The sequence below is a fragment of the Mixophyes fleayi genome, chromosome 2, assembly GCF_038048845.1.
Source record: "Mixophyes fleayi isolate aMixFle1 chromosome 2, aMixFle1.hap1, whole genome shotgun sequence".
Taxonomy (NCBI): Eukaryota; Metazoa; Chordata; class Amphibia; order Anura; family Limnodynastidae; genus Mixophyes; species Mixophyes fleayi.
This window is the reverse complement of record NC_134403.1, coordinates 201,745,440-201,766,368: the sequence shown is the minus strand read 5'-3', so window position 1 is coordinate 201,766,368 and position 20,929 is coordinate 201,745,440. Positions and strand designations below refer to the sequence as shown.

General features: G+C 38.6%; 1 protein-coding gene across 1 annotated transcript; it reads left to right on the top strand.

The window, feature by feature from the left end:
* The first annotated feature begins 202 nt into the window (after positions 1-202).
* On the top strand, positions 203-20,638 carry LDLRAP1 (low density lipoprotein receptor adaptor protein 1). Its single transcript, XM_075195345.1, has 9 exons — positions 203-394; positions 11,575-11,717; positions 12,561-12,673; positions 13,393-13,507; positions 14,639-14,711; positions 15,579-15,671; positions 16,334-16,458; positions 17,065-17,099; positions 17,604-20,638. The coding sequence occupies exons 1-9, from the start codon at positions 310-312 to the stop codon at positions 17,746-17,748; spliced, it is 927 nt and encodes a 308-aa protein (XP_075051446.1). The 5' UTR covers positions 203-309; the 3' UTR covers positions 17,749-20,638.
* The last annotated feature ends 291 nt before the right edge of the window (positions 20,639-20,929 follow it).

The following is a 20,929-nucleotide window of genomic DNA, read 5'->3' as shown; positions in this document are numbered from 1 at the left end:
GAAACCTGAACAAGTACATGATCATCTTTGTGAAGCAACCACAACAATAATTTGACCTGCTTAACAACAAACAACACATAAAAAAGCAAGTTTGGTGAAATATCTATAACGAAGCTAGAGTCACTATTAAGGATCAGGGTGGGTCCAAAGTGTGTCAGGTGACCCTATTTACATAAATATGACCGCCCTGTACAGACGTGATCATTCATCGACTCCTCTGCCAGAGAGGGAGGGTTGGAAGGGAAAACTTTCAGAAGTTGGAAAGTTGGTGGCAGAGGATCTGGGCAGTAGGAGCTGCTACAGAGCAGGATGGATGCACTGAAGTCTGCGGGAAGGGCGATCATCAGGAGCCCAAGTATTGCCAAGCAGTCATGGGGAGGAGGGAAGCACAAGAGTAAGTACAGAGGACATGAGGGAGTTGGAGGGGAGGAGTGTATATAGGTATATTTGTGTAACACAAGCATCTGTTTGTTATATGTGTAGACTTTATATGCAAGCGCTTGTCCGTGTGTGTAACCTGAGTATATGTCCCAACGAGTCGTATCCCCGCTGCTGATAACGTAACTTTATTCTGGCTTAGATCAGCAGATTTCTTGCTGACTGACTGTTCATGGAGTCGCTAGTCCTGATATATTGTTTAAAGTTTGGGAGACTGTAAATCCATCTGTCTTTCACCTGATGAAAGAGCTGATCTTTTCTAAGTGGACTTGGATATAATATTTAAAAGTCAAGTTTACAATAACAAGAAACTATATCTGCTTGTTTTCAACAGCATTAATGCTTTTTAAGAATCTCTTTATATTTCTCCTTTGCAGAGTGGCTTGTAGCGTATGACACGGTCTTTGTTTAATGGACTGGCTTTTTAGTCCATTTAAATTGGCACCATTGTTTAAGCCGACCAGTGCTTGGTGCAGTCCCTGGCACAGTAAGAGCCATACATATAACCTTGTAATAAACCGGAACTTTTGATCATCCCTTTATTTCTCACCCCACAGCTGTGTGCGGCAGCTTTAATCTTGCTCTCTAGGACACTGGTGACATTGTCTGCTAAAACTGTTATGCAGACTCTCTGTAGTTGGGGAGGGGCTGCCAGAAAACGTTAAAGGAAGTTTAACAGAGCAAGTGGGCATTAGGTGTGTTTACTATAAAGGCAAAAAATGTTTCAGATGTCATGGCTGCTCTTAAAGTACATCAACAGGTTATGTTTGGAGTTTCTTCTGTGGGATCATTGCTTTCTGTTTAAACTAATTAATCTGTTTGTGATTAAGAAAATTATATTCTCTGAACATAACTATGAGGGCACTTATGGAGTTAAGAAACCATGGCCTGCTGCAAACACACTATGGTATGTGTGTGCTCATTTGTTTGCTATGGGATGTGAGTGAAGTATTTTTTCCCTGATTATTGGCCTTTGGTGCCTAGAATGTGAGATGATGACATACACGCCTGTCCTGACAAGTTTACGCCTTTTATTAGTGCAAGTCAAGTTCTGTCTCTGGGGTAAGATTAATGGGTGATGTGTACAACATTACTTACTCTTGACTGTATAAAATATATATATATATATATATATCATAGCAGAATGTAACCTATTAATTGCTGTTGTGATTGATATTTAAGTAAACATGAAAAACTCTTGCCACCCTCCCATATGAAATTTTAATTTCTTTCATCCCTTGTCTTTGAAGTGGTATCCAGCATTAAAAATACAACATGTATATGCTTTAAATGCTAGGCTCTGGTCATTACTTAGAACTTGGCAAGTGTTTAATATATATTAATATATCTGCAGTCTCAGCTGCTATGAGCTCTCTAAAGATGGCACTGTGCTTCAATCTGGCGTTAGCCAGTTTGATTGCTTAATTTGCTTTTTGTACACATTGTAATTGTGCTAAAGTCTAACAGTCCTACAAGAGTAGTTTCCTGCATGGCGAATTGAGCAATTTCTTCAATCAGAAGAATTGATTGTACTGTGTATGCCTTGTGATTGTATGGGCAGCCTGGCTTAACGGTTAGCACTTCTGCCTCACAGCACTGGGGACATGAGTTTGTTTCCTGACCATATCTGTGTGGTGTTTGTATGTTCCCCATGTTTGTGTGGATTTTCTCCCACAATTCAAAAACTTACTAATGGGTTAATTGGCTGCTATCATATTGACCTTAATCTGTGTGTGTGTTAGGGAATTTAGACTGTAAGCTATATTGGGGCAGGGACTGATGAGTGCATTCTCTGTACAGTACTGTGTAGTTAGTGGTGCTATATAAATGATTATATCAACAAATGATTGAAAGCATATATCCGTGTCCTCCCCAGAAAATTGCCACCCCGGTGGCATTAAGAAGTAGCTGGGTGGGGGCAGTTGTAAGACTTTGTGATAATATTGATAAACTTTAAAGATTATTGCCCTCACCTGCCAAGACTGGTCAGACTGATGGTCAGTGTGTGGGATAACACACTACTGGCTGTAGTGCTCACATACTGCCTGTTAATAGGGTGAATTATAATAGGACTGTGTTGGGCTCAAATCCAGGTGGCCTGTAAAAACGGCTGGTTGACGGGACTGTGAAATAGGTGCTGGGGAGAACACTGCTAGACAAATTGATGTCTAGCCAGGTGTTTTGTATTGAGCAAACTCCTATTACATGAATATGTAAAAGGTATATAACCAGCTCAATCAAACCAAATGAGTCATACAAATTTTCCTTAGGTTTAGTTACAATTTTTTCAGGTTTCTGCTTGGTTCAGGATATTTGTGGCATAACAAAAAATGCTTTATTTGTTATGTTTGTATTTTTTTGTTAAACACTTGACACTGACTTTTGCAGATGGAATACCTTATACTAGTTTAGCCATACTAGGCAGCATGGTGGCCTAGTGGTTAGCACTTCTGCCTCACAGCACTGGTGTCATGAGTTCAATTCCCGACCATGGCCTTATCTGTAATGAGTCTGTATGTTCTCCCTGTGTTTGTGTGGGTTTCCTACGGGTGCTAAGGTTTCCTCCCACACTCCAAAAACATACTGGTAGGTTAATTGGCTGCTAACAAATTGACCCTAGTGTCTGTGTGTATGTTAGGGAATTTAGACTGTTAGCTCCAATGGGGGCAGTGGTGCTATATAAATAAATGGTGATACTTGACAATGATGTTGGCAGCCATTATGACTTGTTAAAATGCACGCAATCGTATCCAGGGTTGTTTTTGTTTTGTTTTTTTCCTGGTTTTTGTTTAATTTTTTTAGTACTATTGGCCATAGACCTTGGCCCCACACATGACTATTTCTGTCTAGTTTGGTGTCAAACAACCGCATTGGCAGACCACTATGTGAATACTCATTTTTCTGTTGCCTGAGAAACGTCTGCCTATTACAACTTTAAACAAGATAAGACCTGGGTATACAAAAAACACATCTATTTCACAAATCAATAAATGATTGAAATGAAAATTGCTTTTCATATGTCTGTTGCTGACCCTCTGGTCACTGCTAAATGTTTCTCATCAGATGTTGAATGCTGATCTAAGCATGGACACTATTTTTTTACTGTAGTGTCTGGAACTGCATTTTAACCATCACTCTGATATTTGCCTCAGAATGATAATATCTTAAGATGGGGAAGTTGCAGCTAAGGCAATGAACAGATTTAGAAAAATAAAAATATATCTGGTCAAGTATTCTGATGCACAAGCATAGTGGCTATATACATGTGCTGTACAGACACTGACTCAGCCTTTCATTTAAGCTAGATACACACTACAGATTTTTCAACCAGTTATCGTACCAATTGACGATAAGCGACTGTTGGATCCAATATTGCATTGGTGTCTACCCTCCCACAATCATGTTTTATGGTACCAAAAAGCACATGTCGTTTATTTCATAACTGGTCTAAAAATCTCAACGTTGGAACAATGTCGGGCATATTCTGAAGTGTGTATGCACTCCTGACCAGTAATGTAGGCAGGTCTCTGTATGGTTTAGAGCAGGCCTGTCCAACCTGCGGCCCTCCAGGTGTTGTGAAACTACAAGCCCCAGCATGCTTTGCCAATAGACAACCTGTTGATAGCTGGTACTTGTAGTTTCACAACATCTGGAGGGCCGCAGGTTGGACAGGCCTGGTTTAGAGCCATCAACTCTTCAGCAGATGGTTATGACAGATGAAGAGCGCAAATCTGAAAGATCATGTGTGCGCGCGTGAATCTGCATAGTGACCAAGTGAAGGAGACTATATAACTAGTCCCATATTTCCCAAATATTAACAAAAGACACAGGTAAGTGGGCCCAAACTTACAATCTAATGAAAATAGGGGTTTGGTGCATGATGGTAAATGCTACATATTGTATATTGGTCCAGCCAGATGCAAAGTTAGAAAGTTGTTAGTTGGCTATATGATCCAGGCACACATGCTGGTCACAGGATGGTCTGAGTATAGAAAGGACACATGCAAGTCTTATGTGAACTGCGTAGATGATGGTAATTGAGTACCCTGTGGTGGCTGAGGATTTTGATAAGCCAACTTGAAGAGGAGGGTGTTTGAACACTAGTGAAAAGCTTTATGCAAGTGTGGGAATTCCACAAAGTCCTGCAACTAAGAATGGGAGCATGTAACCAGTGTGAGTGAGGAACACAGATTTTGTAAAGAATGGAAGTATTGAGTTGGGAGGTATTTTGAGGTATCTTTGTGGGCTAAAGTATTGTCCATGGTATTGTGCCTTATCAGTTTGCTAGGAACCAGTGCCTTGTGTCTCATAAGGTGAATATTCAGGGTGAGTGGTCCTTGGTGAGGTAGCTGGCTTCTAGTAAACTTATTTGCATGTTGGTACCATTCCAAAATGAATGCCTTCATTATCTGTAGCTGACGACCCAATTTAAAAGGGTTGTTCAGCTTTTGGAAAGGTGTTATATTGAAAGTATTTCCGTTCATGGACCACAGCCTTTAGCATGATACAGCTGCTCAACTTAAAACAACGCCTTTCCCTTAATAACATCTGATTAAAATCCATCTGCATGTTTTTGCTGAACCAGGCAGAGGGATTGTATGATAGGCACATATAAATGTGCTTCTGAGCAACCACTGATTTAACCCTCTTGACTTCCATAGGTTCAAACGCAAGCTAAACTGCATATGTAACTTTACAGGAGGCTCGAAAAGCATAGCTTTTGTAATTGGAATGCAGCAAGACAACTGACTTTTTGCAAAAAAAACAATATTAAAAATTAATTTAGCTGGGAATATTGTCTTAGTGTTTGACTGACTGGCATGAGTTTACCCCCAATGCTCTATTGGCATATATTCTCTATCCACTGCGAACTGTTGGTGTAGCTCAGCAAGACTGCTACAAGAGTACATGCACATTTTAAACAATATTTCTGTTGCCTACAATCCATATTTTCTCCATTCCTCCATGGCAGCCATTAACATGGGTTTAATTCCTTTCCAGTTTGTGTAGAGGGGTTAAAAAAAAAACCAAATACACCCCTAGGATGGTATATAAGGTAGCTCCTCCACTTTGCCCTATGCCTTTTCCTTTGACTAGTAATAGGTAGTGATTATTTTCTGTAGTGCACAAGCTTACCTTCTCTAGGGTCCAGGTGATGCTGCAAGCAGAGGACTAGGCTGTCTATCCAGGGAACACCTGTCTGCTACCTTCTAGGAGCTGATCTGATGCAGGAAATTAAAAATACTGGCAACATTTTTCAGACTTTGGCAGTTTGCGCATGCAATGAGTCACTGCATGGCATTATGGGAAACTAGGTTAGGAAGGGTTCCGGACAGCTATACAGCGATCCTTGTTTTTGGGGAATTTTTTGCCACAATCCTTGCTACTGTAGCCAGAGCTGGCAGCTGAATGGAGCCTGAGTAAAACTCAGAGGCTTACTTAGTGTGAAGGTCTTTAAGCTGTTTAAGTTGCTTGTTTCTGTAGTTGGTGGTGTATGGCCTCTTGAAGTACTCATGTGAAGTCTATGGATAGGAAGTAAGCAAGTTTTAACAGCAGGGAGTTGTGGGTCCTTAAGTCTTTTGAATTGAACCTGAAGCGTCCTTTCAGTACAGCTCGCAGTTTTCACCCCAAGGTAAATATATTCCCTGGCCCCCTCCCCCAGAGTGTAAGGAGCTTTTTGGTCAAGGAAGATCTGTGTGCTAGCCATGGTCTAGTTACCAAGGCCTCAGATGAGCATGGATTTATGTGAAAGATGCTCTCAATTGGAATGTGATTCCTCAGGGAATTTAGATTTATTTTTTTATTTTTTTGGATGTTTAAGTTATGCAATGTGGAAGTTTTTGCTTAAGCATGTATATAGTTCTAACTGCTTTATGAGGATTGAGCATTGGAACATTCAGAAGTGCCAGGGTCCCAGAAGTGTATACAGTCATGGCCAAAAGTTTTGAGAATGACAAATATTTTTCAGTCTACTGCCTCAGTTTTTATTATGGCAATTTGCATATACTTCAAAATGTCATGAGGTGATCAGATAAATTGCAGTTAATTTCAAAGGCATTCTTTGCCATGACAATGAACTTTATTCAAAAACATTTTCACTGCATTTCAGCCCTGCCACAAAAGGACCAGCTGACATCAGGTCAGTGATTCTCTCATTAACACAGGTGAGCGTGTTGACAAGGACAACGCTGGAGATCACTCTGTCATGCTGATTGAGTTGGAACAACAGACTGGAAGCTTTATAAGGAGGGTGGTGCTTGAAATAATTGTTCTTCCTCTTAACCATGGTTACCTGCAATTAAACATGTGCAGTCATCATTGCTTTGCACAAAAAGGGCTTCACAGGCAAGGATATTGCTGCTAGTAAGATTGCACTCAAATCAACCATTTTTTTGCATCATGAGGAACTTCAAGGAGAGGTTCAATAGTTGTGAAGAAGGCTTCAGGGCACCCAAGAACACCCAGCAAGCGCCAAGACAGTCTCCTATAGTTGCTTCAGCTGCAGTATCTGGGCACCACCAGTGCAGAGCTTGCTCAGGAATGGCAGCAAGCAGGTGTGAGTGCATCTGCACACACAGTAAGGCGAAGACTTTTGGAGGATGGCCTGGTGTCAAGAAGGCCAGCAAAGAAGACACTTTTCTTTCCAGGAAAAACATAAGGGACAGACTGATATTTTGCAAATGGTACAGGGATTGGACAGCTGAGGACTGGGGTAAAGTCATTTTTCTCTGTTTAACCCCCTTTCAGATTGTTTGGGGCATCTTGAAAAATGGAGAGTTGAGTGCTTCCATCAGTCCCATGTCATGCCAACAGTAAAGCATCCTGAGACCATTCATGTGTGTGCTGCTTTTCAGCCAAGGGAGTAGGCTCGCTCACAATTTTGCTAATGCAGCCATGAATAAAGAATGGTACCAAAACCGCCTCCAAGAGCAACTTCTCTCAACCATCCAAGAACAGTTTGGTGATTAACAATGTCTTTTCCAGCATATCTAAGTGGCTCGGGGATCAAAACATTGAAATTTTGGGTCCATGGCTAGGAAACTCCCCAGACCTTAAACCCATTGAGAACTTTGGGTCAATCCTCAAGAGGCGGAGGGACAAACAAACTAACAAACTCCAAGCATTGATTAGGCAATAATGGGCGGCCATCAGTCAGTATGTGGCCCAGAAGTTGACACCAATTGCAGAGGTCTTCAAAAAGATGGGTCAACACTGCAAATATTGACTCTTTGCATAAACTTAATATAATGGTCAATAAAAGCCTTTAACACTTATGAAATGCTTGTAATTTTACTTCAGGGTTTTAGATCTTTTTGTCAGATGTTGCTATGGTATACTGAAGCAGCAAACTTTGTGAAAACCAATACTTGTCATTCTCATCTTTTGGCCATGACTGTACACCTGTACCAAGCATTTTCTCCAGATGTTCCCTACTGGTTTGTTTTTTTTTTTGTTTTATTTTATCCCTTCATATTTTATCTGGAACCACTTTTAAATCTGCTGCCCATCACCCATTTGTAGGGTGCCTGGGCTTGGAGATAAACTGCTTGCCACAATATAGGAGGCCTGGGTACTCTACCTTAGCTTGTCAGCACTTAAAGAGTTGAGAAGCTATAAGCCAGGGAGTTATGCAGAGATGCCTACTACAGCCAAACATTCCTGGACACTCGTACCAAAAAGCTTAAATCCGAAAACTCTGCAATGATTGTCAGTAACAGCCCAATTATCGCAAGCATGAGACAATAGTACAGTAGGGAAGAGTATGGAGTTGCTCCAGCACAAAAGTATTTTGTGGAAAAGGAAGGAATGAACTGGAAGCATAACCCCCAATTGGTAAAAAAAACAAAACAGTTGAGGGCCTAAGCATGTTAAGCACTAGCATTACATTAAAATAAAAAAGGTCCAACACTGTGATTTGCATGCTTTTGCAAATGCATCTGGGTGCGCAAACTGACTCTCCCCATTCTGTTCCATGGGGGTTTCCATCACCTGCACTAAATATAGAAACCCCATTGAAATGAGTGGGGAATAGCTTCTTACTTCAAATTAATCTGGCCCATCCAGGAAGAATGATAAACTTGCATTTTTGTTATAGTGTATGTGGTAGGGAGAAACACATTATGAAAGTTCATATGTTTTGGTCTTCTGTACTTCTGCTGTATTTTATAGAATTCACTTATTGCATATCTGACAATTACATGCTTAACAATATCCCAGTTTGTGGTATTGGCTCTGCTGTCTGTAATGCTAGGAATTTCAGGCATGCATGTAGTTGTTACAATACATACAGTATAATGTGCCTTCTGAAAGCATCATCCTCCGCCTTTTGTTCAATTTGATAGCCAGTAACAGAATAGGTTTAAGATAGATTAAGCTGTCTGTCTTGTGTGTGGGTACTATATAATGCACATAGGCAAATGTTAAATATACATGTGCAAAGTGCATTGAATGGCTTTGGAGAGATCCTGTTGTAGGGTTTCTCTCTTCTGATTTTTAATCCATGCTTGTCTATATTCTCAAGCTATTCCAGAATAAACACTAGACTGAATGTGAATAGGTGGTTTGGAAATTACAAAAGATTGTCCTTGAGTTACTTTATAGTCACATGTACAGTAATATCTCTAAATTGACATGAATTGTAATGTGAAATATATGGCCCTGGACCAACAAAACATTGTGGATGAAATTGCAAACTGAGTAGGCTTTGATATGTTTGGGGTTTTTTGGAGGAGGACTATTTCTCTCCACCTCCCAATACCCCTTCCTTCTAATTTTAGACTGGAGTGTTTGCTCCTAAACATGAACATGTGGCTGTTATAGAAACCTTTTGTTTTAAACGGTCACTGCAATGAATCTTATGGTGCATTTATAAACTGGAATATTTTATAAATGGGTGTTTTTAAAAATGTATTTGCAGCTGCAACTTTTTTTCCTGTGTTCTTGTATATTGCACTTCCTTTAAACTTTGTTCCATGTGATATGTTAATCTTTGATAAATTCTTTGTTCCTTCTATAGGTGTATTGTTTGTTGCCATTTCCTTAAATAACTTCTGGTATAAATGTATTTAATCAGTGATCCAGTCACACGTCCTAAAACTGCTTTTCAACAGGTTGTTTACATTTTTTTTGATGTGAGCTTTCTTTCAACCTGTTTTTACTTCCTACCTCACACCATTACTAATATGTGTATATTTCCTGCTACTCAAAATGGTGGTTTTGTATTCCTCTGTTCTTCTGCTTAGTGATATTCCTATTTAGGACTGTCCTATACAGCCTGATGCATCTAACCCTATTCAATCCCTTAATTCTCTGCCCTCACTTCTGTGTCTCATGAGCTTCTCTTTAATCAGTGTCTTATGGATTTGTTATAACAGGCTTGTTTCAGTCCACTGGCTTCTAAAATATAAGCACGTAGCATGATCTTTTTTCCAGGACTATAGTAGTCTCCAAAAATATTTACATACTTTCCATTAGTGTTAAACACTAACCAACATCAATGGATACCTGGCCTTGGGTTATAATTTTTTTGTTTCTAACTAAGGAAGTGACACATCACCCATCCTGCCACCGGAATTGGCTGTAGTACATATACTAGAGTGAAAATGGATTTTAATCTTCCTGAGCAGAGAATTTTGAATCTAAACTTATTTACTAAAATGAGGGTGTAAACTGAATCATAGTAGATGTTGAGTAGGAAAAGTATCTGCATATTCATATGTTGCCGTCATCCTCATTGTAATCTGTAATACCTGATGGCAATAGTTTTTTTCAGCAACTGAATGCTCATCTAAACTCAAGAATTTCTTAATACCGATAGTAACTTATTGACTGACTGTTACAAATTGTTTAAAACAAATACAGGACATTTACCTCAATTACACTTGTTGTGAACCACTATTACACTGGAAGGTTTGGATATATTTACTTCATATGCAAAACCTTCTGTTACCATTTTAAGTCTGTTTCACATGTTTCTCTTTTATTCATTACCTGGTCAGGGATTTAAAATTGTATACATATCCTCAATTTAATTTTGTTTTAATGACATTCTCTTGCACATTGGTTATCTCCTAGAGCCTTAATTTTTTTTTAATCTGCAATGACCAGTGTTGAGCAAAATAAAACTCTTGTGATGGCCTTGCCTAAAAGACCTGTGATGTCCTATGACCTTTGCCTATTATGGCTGCATCTTTCTTAAAGCTAAGCTTACTCTTGCGCCTCTTTCCGGTGCATACTCACTACTTGTCCTCACTTCAGTAAATAGACTGGAGGCGGCATAGTTTTAGGAGGTAGATGGTTTGTGCCCCAATGTGTTGTAGCCCTGCACACTTATAAATCACAATTCCCCATAGAAAGCCTGATGTCTGGTGCCCTAGGGTATTCAAAAGGGACACATGCATGATTGCAGTTAACACATTCTGTGTCTCAAGATGTGCTTTAATATAGAAGTCCCTTGAAGCCTATAGGGATGTATTTCAAACAAACCAATCCATCCTGCATTGTTGTAAAGCAAGTGTTGCTGCTTAACTGTCAGTCTGCTTGGTTAAACACCTTGTTTGAACAAACCACTTCCTTCATACCAACGTGTGTCTTGCTCTCTGGTGAATGACTGTTGCGTAATGTACTGCAAATTTAAACTGTTTCTACAGTCCAATGATCGTTGGAGTTTGTATTAATTATAGTGTTCCTATTAGACAACTCCTTTCTTGTGGTGTACATCAGAATGTGCTCGGACAGGTGCCTGTCATGTTAGCATAACATAAGGAAGATATTCATGGAAGCAATGTTTGGGTACAGTGAACAATCACTACCTAGAGGACTATCATGGAGGCTGCTTGCCTGTTGTATTCCATCGTGCCCTTACCTTCCCACTAACTGCCTGGGAGAAGGACACTATATGGATTGAATGCTATCTGGTAACTATAAGTGGGAGCTTCTGAAACAAAATGCAGCCTGTCCTTTTTCATAGCTTACTTTTTTGATCTTGTAACTGTCCATTTTGATCCATTTTTGTTCTAGTGTGTGAACAAACATGTGCCTGGCAGAGGCAGGACTACTTGTGTTTGCTCAAGGTCTGTTTTTGTCTAAGTGAAATAAACACTATTATAAATATTTTTTTATTTTTTTTTTATTTAGAACTTCCAGAAAATTGGACAGATACCAGGGAAACACTATTAGAAGGAATGTTATTTCATCTGAAGTATTTGGGCATGACCTTGGTAGAACAACCAAAAGGGGAAGAGCTATCTGCAGCTGCGGTGAAGAGGATTGTAGCAACAGTATGTGTAATATTTCCATGTTTTAAAGAGATGCTTCCCTTGCTTTTACACCCAAAAAGTAACTTTACCAAATGTGTTCAGTTATGTTGTACCAGATATAAGTTTTGTGATGGCAGCTTAAGTTGTGGGAGGGGGGGGGGGGACTGACAGTAAATCTCCTTGACCTATTCCTATTTACCTTTTTAGAAGTTGTTCCCTGATATATTGATTATAGTGTAGTTACAGCTCTTCACTGGGTTAGGAGTCTTCTCTTCTGAAGAACTTCAAAAATATATGGAATCTACAATTTGTACAAAACTTGCTAGACGCTTGGGTTAGCCTGTGACTAACTGCTCATGACAGTGGGTCTAAAGCGTACAATTAGTCTCTGCCTTGTAATAAAAACCAATCTGTATGGTATCGCCTAGATATGTTTCATTGTCCTTCAACTAATGGAAGGAACTACAACAAGATATGTCAGACATTGGACTTCACAAAGGCATGTTGACATGTCTAATCTTGACTGACTGGCCCTGAGTCAAAATAGTCTGTAGGCTTAGCCTGTGTAGAGTTTACACTGATTTTTCCAAGTACAGACTACCTATGGCTACTAAAGTCATTTAAAATGAACAGACTTCCTAGAGACACTTCAGTGATTAAAATCCACTTTGATCAATGTTTTTCACAAACATGATTGAGGCAATTTTGTTAGAGGAAATGGTGTTTGAACCTTGTTTAGTTTCGGGGGCGAGTGGTGGTTCTGGCCACAAGATGAATGAGAAGATGTTGGAGGTTTAGGTGCTAATGCTATTGTGGCAGAATGTGTTTGTTTTTTATGTAAAGCGGACTTTTTTATTAAACCAGGCCAAAGCAAGTGGAAAGAAACTACAGAAGGTTCTTCTAAAAGTGACTCCCAGAGGAATAATCCTTAATGACAGTATTACTAACCAGCTGATTGAGAATGTGTCAATATACAGGTGAGTTAATAAGGTGTGGAAGTTTATACACTTGGAAATCACATCTCCTCCAGCTCTAAGGCATGTTTTCTAATATATGTATTACAAAGTGGTACCAATTCCTGCATTGCCCAGGGATGCTGTTCTGCCAGTACTAGGGTCTCCCAGTTCTACTGCAATAGTCTATAGGGTGCAAGGAAAAATGAGCGGAGATTCCTATCTTAATGACTGGCAATGTGCACAGCAGGACATCGCAGTGATGTCGTCCATTGGGTTGCATGTAACTACACCCAGCATAAGGGATGGTTAATGGACTAGGACAGGGTACCCACCTTCAGAACTACTAATATATAGTAGATGGGTGACAAGTTTATTTTTATCTCCCCATCGGCCTCCCACGTTTCTAGATAAAGGTGATCCCTAGCTATTAGTGGTGAAATGCAATAAATAGTGTAATGCTTGAACACCCATTGGTGAACAGAGTAAGCGGATAACAATGGATTCTTTCAGAGCTCTGAACTAATCTTCTGCAGCAATAATTTGTACCGGCAGAAATAGAAAAATGTGCTTTTACTTTTAAAAGAAATTGGGGTTCTGAGGTGGTCATAAATCAGCCCTGCTGAGAATCAAAAATCTTGTTTCAATTATGCCTTCTGTTTTGTGTGCATTCGCTTGCTACCAAAAAATGTTCTGATTTCTACTCTAAGAAGGTGTACATTACTGTTTCCCTCTTCTTGCAGAATATCATATTGCACAGCTGATAAGTTACATGATAAAGTGTTTGCCTACATTGCTCAGAGCCAGCAGAATGAAACCTTGGAATGCCATGCATTTCTCTGTACAAAACGGAAAATGGTAACCTTAATATTGTAGTTTGATACTCTTTGGTCCTTTTGTAAATCAAAGCATGAGATGTTTGTTTGTTTGCCCCTGGAGACTCTCTCCAGCCTTTGTTGTACAGCCGTGTGTCTTTCAGAGCCACTCACACTCCATACACTTTTCTAACCTAATCTGTTTAGTGGTTCTTTTTAAACATTGTATATAAAACAGTTGTAATGCAGTTGTGCTAATGGATACATAAAACTTTTTAGTGGGGAAGGGGGGGGGGTTGTTTTGGGTTTTTTTTTTTTTTTTTTTGTTTAGACAGGTTGGGCTTCAATATATTACATTGTATGTAGCAGCCTGGTCCATAAGAAAATTGGATATTGTGCTGGACATTTCCTACTAACCAACAACTTTTCCAGCTATTGGAATTTATTTATTTTTACTAGGTTTTATGTTTCACTTTATAATCCAAATTTAAGTGTTGTGGGATTGAATTGTGATTTCTTTGAGAGGTGTTGTTTTTTTTTTGTTTTTTTTTATGCAATAGTCTTTTCAGATATCGGAAATAGCTTAAAAGGACACTTATCAGTTTTCAGTAATAAGGCCCAGGCACTACAACGCAGAATTCTTTAGGTCACAAATGTAAAGAATTACTAAATACTTGTATGGACATTGCATGTCTTTGTGGGGCTCTTTGAAGGACAAAAGAGTGACCCAAAAAAAAACATAGGATCAGTTCTAGATTTCCAGTGGCCTGAATTATCTAGAGCTTCTGTATGGCACTGTAGTTTTATCTATGCCCTGGTTTCCTCAGAGCTTACATAACAGTCAACATAGGACAAATAAGCGCCAATGTGAAGACTGTAAAGGAGCGCCCAGCGTGTGCCAGCTTACATTCTTGGACACAGCTGCAAATAGGAGTGACTGGGGCATTTGTGAGTGTGTACCATTTGGAGTAAAGTAAACTTTACCAGTGGTGGTTGCTCGTTAAAGAAACCCACCATCCTATACCCATTGTAAGTGCTAAAATTTACTCTTCAGATAGCTTGGTGTATAGTTTCTAAACCTTGTAACTGCCCCATGTACAAAAGCTGCATCACTTGTGAATCTTAGTACTACCAAAGTCAGAATTCTAGGTTATATTATATATATTTTTTTTAGGCACATGCAGTTACGTTAACAGTGGCTCAAGCTTTTAAAGTGGCGTTTGAGTTCTGGCAAGTATCCCGAGATGGTAAGTATTACTTACTTTTTTTTTTATTTTGTGTGTGACCACCGTTTTATAGTGTGCTCATTACCATGAGGTTTTATTACTCTGGGATAAAATGTTTCCATCCCATCCATTCACCCAGTAGCATAAAATATAGTAAATCTCCTGTTCCACCCTTCTGCTTTCCTTATTAGTAGGGAGGACTGACTTGGAGGAAGAAGACTGGCGCTGGAGACTTTCCTCTACAGTGTAGGCTTGCATGCTTAGACTGTGGACAAGCAAATCGGATTCTCCAGCGCCCTTCTCACAGTTTCTCTGGTTATTCTCTGTTCGCAGGCAGAGTTGGAGGGGGCTGGCGCTGTTTGCAGAACACATATTTAGAAAATGAATAACCCCAGCTAGTGATGAATCTATTGAAGAAACTTATGTTTATTATAAATTGGTGCCTGTCTGGTTTGTCACTAGGTTATTATTGGTAGGATTAGAACTATTATACTGCGCTTAACATGCAAATGGCTTCTAACCAAGCTGTAGGCAAAGTATTTTAATTTTGGCACACTTGTCTTCAAATTCTTAATATCCAGCAATCCCCTCCTGACAGTGGCGTTGTAAAGGTCACAATCTTTGTTCCATATCAAGGAAACTGGGTCAATTTAACTGCCCATTACTGCCTCAACTCAAATAAGAGTTTTATAATCAAACACTATTTATAATTATACATTATCCAGTTGTGCGTTTAAATAATGACTGACTTATGTGGGGTTTTTGTTTTTGGGTTTTGGGTTTTTTTTTTTTTTTTTTTCTTGAATTAACTGTTTACATGAGGCCAGTTGTGCAGAAAGGCATGTTACTGGCATTAAGCAACAATTACTACCAGTCTTTGTTTTACAGGTAAAGAGAAGAGGGATAAACCTGGCTCTGATGGAGAGGGGGCAAGTAGTTCTCAGTCCGACGGCTCATCAAGTCTTACCAGTCTTAAAGGAGGTTAGTTCAGAAAGTTCACAATTTGGTAAATGCCTTGGAAAGAACCATTTTTGTCTGACACCTTTCATATGTATTGTTCCACAACGAGCTACTATATCCATAAAAGATTCAAAAAAATTCATGGTGTTTCCTCAACAGGATGAGATTTCGATCTATATTTTTAAATTGGAAGTATGCTATATTGAATAATACACACTTTACTTTCAAATGGTGTAGGACATTAACAAGGCCAGTGGTCATAAGGTCATAGGCTGTGTGGGAAAGGTGGTTCCTTTGCTACACTGAAATAGGCTTGTTTTCTGTGTGACAGGCCATGCATCGTGATTGGTGGTGCCACACAAAATGTTAGTCCCCCCCCCCCCCCCCCCCCCTTCTCCCTAGGTGTGTTGTATGTTGGCTGACAGTATTTTGAGATGAGGTAAGAGATGAAGCAGTTGAGATATATAGGTACAGTGTATGATTTGAAATATTTTCCTTTAGAGTTTGGTATTCATGTCATCTATGACGGTGATGGCATCATCCATTACAAACAAATGCATGTATTCACATTGATATCAAAGTGGTAAGCTTTCCTTCCTGGTGTCTAGCGTTCCTTAAATAGCTGTGCTCTGTATGTGCCCACTTTTAATTCCTCTAATTGTGTCCATGTGATTTAATTGTAGCTACAGGTAATCTCTTAGAACTAGAAGATTCTTCTAAAGCCTTGGACGGGTTAAATGCCAGTGACAATCATTTTGAAGGCATATTTCAACAAGATGCCCCCAATGAGAATAACAACATAGTATGGGTAAGTTGCAGATGTAAACCTCTTAAATCAGTTTGGAAAATCATTAGTTTCAGTAGGCAGCAAGCGCTTACATACTATTAAAATGCTAATGTTAAAGGTCCTCACATGTGCAGATATATTTAAAATAAAATCCTGAATTTAAGATACATGGGAGAACTTCAATGAACACCAGTTTTTAGAACCCATTTCTTTTAATAAAGTTAGAATGACTGCATTTGCCAGTTACTAGCCACTAATACACAAGAGAGGACTTTGCGCTCATGCTTGAATATTGCAAAAGTCTAAATTTTATTGGTGCTCCATGTTTAATTTTTTATTCTTCCACTTTGTGTGTTTTTTTTTTTTTACGGTTTCCAAACTTTAAGTTTAACTTGGGCAAGACACTTCTCTAATATGACCCCTAATATACAGTACAGTAAAGATTGCCCGATGGTAAAAGAGCAAAACGTTATCAAGTGAAGGTTTTTCTCTTTACACCACATCACAGCGAAATATATTGTTTACAACATGATTTCATATAGGAGTGGTACCCCTTTAACATTTAGGCATTCAATGTTTTACTATAGTAAAGTTGTGGGAATTTATTAATTTCTTTTCTCTCTATAGGAACTTGATGATGGATTAGACGAGGCATTTTCAAGGTAACTTTATAGAGTATATCCATGAATGATCATGGGACTTGTAGTCCCTACAGGGTGGGAAGTAAATTATGAAGTAGCTCTGAATAAGGTGGTCTCCTCAAACACAGCCTCCAACTTGGGAATCTAATATATGCATTTGAATTTAAAACCAAATGCCCATAAAGGAAGGGGGCATCTTATAATTCTTGGGTGGCTGTCTGCAGCATTTCAGCATGTCTTCTGGAGATCCTGCTGCCTTGGTGATATACACATTAATGCTGGTTAATGTTTCCTTGCCACGGACTCCAGATGACTTTTGTACACAATGCTAATTCTTTGTAAAGTTGCATTTTGATTAAGCAGATCAGATAGGGGTGGTCTATACAGCAACACTTCATAGTAAACATTTAGGGCACCTTTCTACTGGACCATTAGTGTATATTATGGCTTGATTTTTGTACTAGTTCTGATTTTTCCCTGTTCAGCTGTTCCTTCTAATAACAAGGACCTTTCCACCATCCACAGACTTGCTGAGTCTAGGACCAATCCTCAGGTTCTTGATATTGGAGTGACTGCAAGTGATCTTCAGAGTGAAGAATGCTTGTCTCCTTTCAACTGGGACAGAATGGAGCTGAATCCTGCAGATGGAGATGAACTGTTTATGTTCTGACACTGATAAAAAAAAAAAAAAACTGCCTGTTTTCAATGCAATAGTCCCAACAAAAGAGCAAATAAAATCAACTGAAAATGCAGTTGACATGGGACCATAAAACCAAAGCTTTAACATATGTCTAGATTTGTCTTCTACACCATGATGGAGGAAGAGTCTGTTATGGCTTACTCACTTTGGAGCAAAATCACACCACCATCTCTTGTCCAAAGGGCTCCAAAGTCTTTACAGAAAAGAACTTTCTTTCGGGGTTTGCTGCTCTGGAAACATCTGTTACATATTATGTAACCACATTTAGACAATTTTATACAATGAACTGTATGACCATGCCATTAACAGATGATACAAGATTAATGCCAGGCTTGCTGCTCTTTAATTTTGGTTTTCCTGTACTTGGGGACATGTTACATGTGTCTTACATGGTCTTCAGTCTTTGCAGTGCTGCACGAGCTCAGCTGGGGCCTCTTCTCTTGGTGTTGAAGGTCTTAGAATTCCAAGACTGGATAATGTGCTTTTGTTCCCTCACCTTCCCCTCCAACACACCTTACATAAAACTTTATTGGCTTATATGAAAGAGTAATGTTGCACGACATTACAGAAGCTTACCAAAAAATTGTTTCTGAATCTTCATACAGTATTTCAACGCACAGTACATTTCACCTGTTTCACACAAATGATCGCACTTCATTGAGCACTGCACTTATATTTTTTTTTTTTTTCATTTGAGGGGAAAAAACTTGTATGCTTTAAATTGCTTTCATTTACAATGTTGGTGACAATAGTATAACTTTAATGCAGTATAAACATATACAAGATTAATGGACTATATTGCTAAAACCTAAACTCTGAAGCTGTTGAGCCTTGTCCAGATGTCTATCCCTCTGGCATCCACTTTATTTATGCACCTCAAATGCTGTATATGTTTACGTATCAATTGGATCTACCTGTATGAATGAGCTAGGACATTTCATTTGTGGATTGATTTAATGGCATACCGGGTTTGTCAACACTAAACTAAACCAGTTTGTTATTGCTACTAAAACACATTCTTGTAAAACCAATACGTTTGCAATTTTACATCTGTTTACTAAATATTTCAGTCTGGATTTATTTTTATTTTCTTTCTCCTGCCTTAAGCTAATGTAGCACAAGTCTATATGATGGTTGATTACTTGATATAAGGTGTTTGTTTTTTGTTTTTTTTGCCATGATCAGTATAGAATAATGAAACATAGTGTTTTCAAAATATGCTTTTGTTGTAATGCAACTATTTTATTCACAAACTATACAAATGTAACATGAGTTGGTCACTTTGCTAGGATAATCTGCTTTAAAAGATAGGATATTTGTCCCAAAGTTTCTTAAGGGAGGAGTAACTTCTCCCTCCACCCCTTCCCCCAATTCAGTCTTTTGTGCTTTATTTACAAAGTTTACTAAATACCCTTTCCAATAATGATACTTTGTGGTCACCCCCTCTATACTCTGTAATTAACAGGGTCTCTGCACAAACCTATATCTGGGACCCCTGCTGATCACCTTTGGTGATTCACAGCTTTTCCTCTAGTAGAGGAGATCCAACACAATGATTGAATTCAAAGCTTCAGTGTCTGCGTCCGTTCTCCTGGTATGGAGAATGTTGAGCATCACCAAAGTGATGGCATGAGGTTTGGCTACAACAAAGACCTTGCTGAACACAGAATGGGGAACCCAACTAAAGTACGATTATTGGGATATAGGGAAATTTTGTAAAACTCTTAAAGTTGAACACCCTGTCAAAGTGCCATCTCTTGTAAACATCACTGATTCAGAGACTTATTGTGGATAGAACTGATCCACAGCATTTGACAGAGCTGTGTGAGGGTTTTGAGTTGGGTTTACTTGATGAATGCTTTCTAAAGTTGGCTATATGTGCTGACCTTGTGCTCAATCTTGTACTGTTTGGCCTCAGCAAAATTGAACATGATCAGCCATTGACACCACTGCAGAGTAGCCAGATCATTTCTGGCTGTGGTGGAGTTGAAAGTGACACACGCAGGACTATAGGGACTTATTTTCTCTTCCAACTGCACTGAGCCCCATACTTTATTAATGAGCCTCTTAAATTATTGGGGATTGGACCTTTTCAGTCACTTGCCTGATATCTCAATATGTATGGGCACCTTAAATCAATGAAAGTTGTAGAGCATTAAAAAAGCATGTAGTTTATAAATGCAGAAATTCTGAATTGAGTAGATAAGTTACTGTTTAGAATTCTAAATATATAATGCAGCATTTTTTATAAAATGGTAAAAGTTAAGACCTTGATCCCACATTAGGCTCGTTATCAAGTGACTGTGGCAACCACTACTGTGTGTATCAGCTCCAGGGATGTTAATTAGAGAACAATTGGCAAATACAGGAAACTTACTAACTGCTTAATGTGAAGTTGCTGCCAATGGTCACACAGATCATTAGAAACCATCATTTTTATTCTTCCATGTCTAGGGCTTAAATTGGCATACTTTGTTACTTCAACAACTTTTTATAATTATATTCTATTGGAACAAAAGTGTGATAAAAGCACAATGTAACAGAGGAAAAAAATGTACAACTCAATCCCTACATGTATAACATTGTAATTCTTTTTGCTGCCAAATCCCCCATTTGTAAAACTATTATCCTCTCACTTGGTTTTCCCTGTCACCTGAAATATTTTGTACATCTCTTTGATAATTTATTGTAAAAAGGAGTAGGGTGTTTGGTGAAAATATGGGACTTAAGACTATTGGTTACTCTAACATACATGGGGAAAATATTTTAGCAGCAATATAATATATATTTTTTTTTTATACTGTTGTATGGTAAATATTGGCAATTTTGAAAACCAAAATAAAAATCTTGGTTTAAAATATCTGCAATTTGTGTTACCTTTATGTTACTGGAGGGAAGGTTTAGTGTGGTGAATTTTTGTTTTTCCATGAGTGTGCCCTGTTTGCTTGTCTTGATTCTAGTAATCTTGTTACCTGCAGTGATTAATGTCTAGCTGAACAGTAAACTATCAAAACTGCCTTTCCATTTATGACTTGTTAAAACAATACAAACTTAAACAAAGACTTCCTATGCATATCATTAAAAAAAAAATCCTTCTATTAAGAACTAGCTTTTTGTTTAGTATAAAGAAATCAAATGCTATTTACCACAA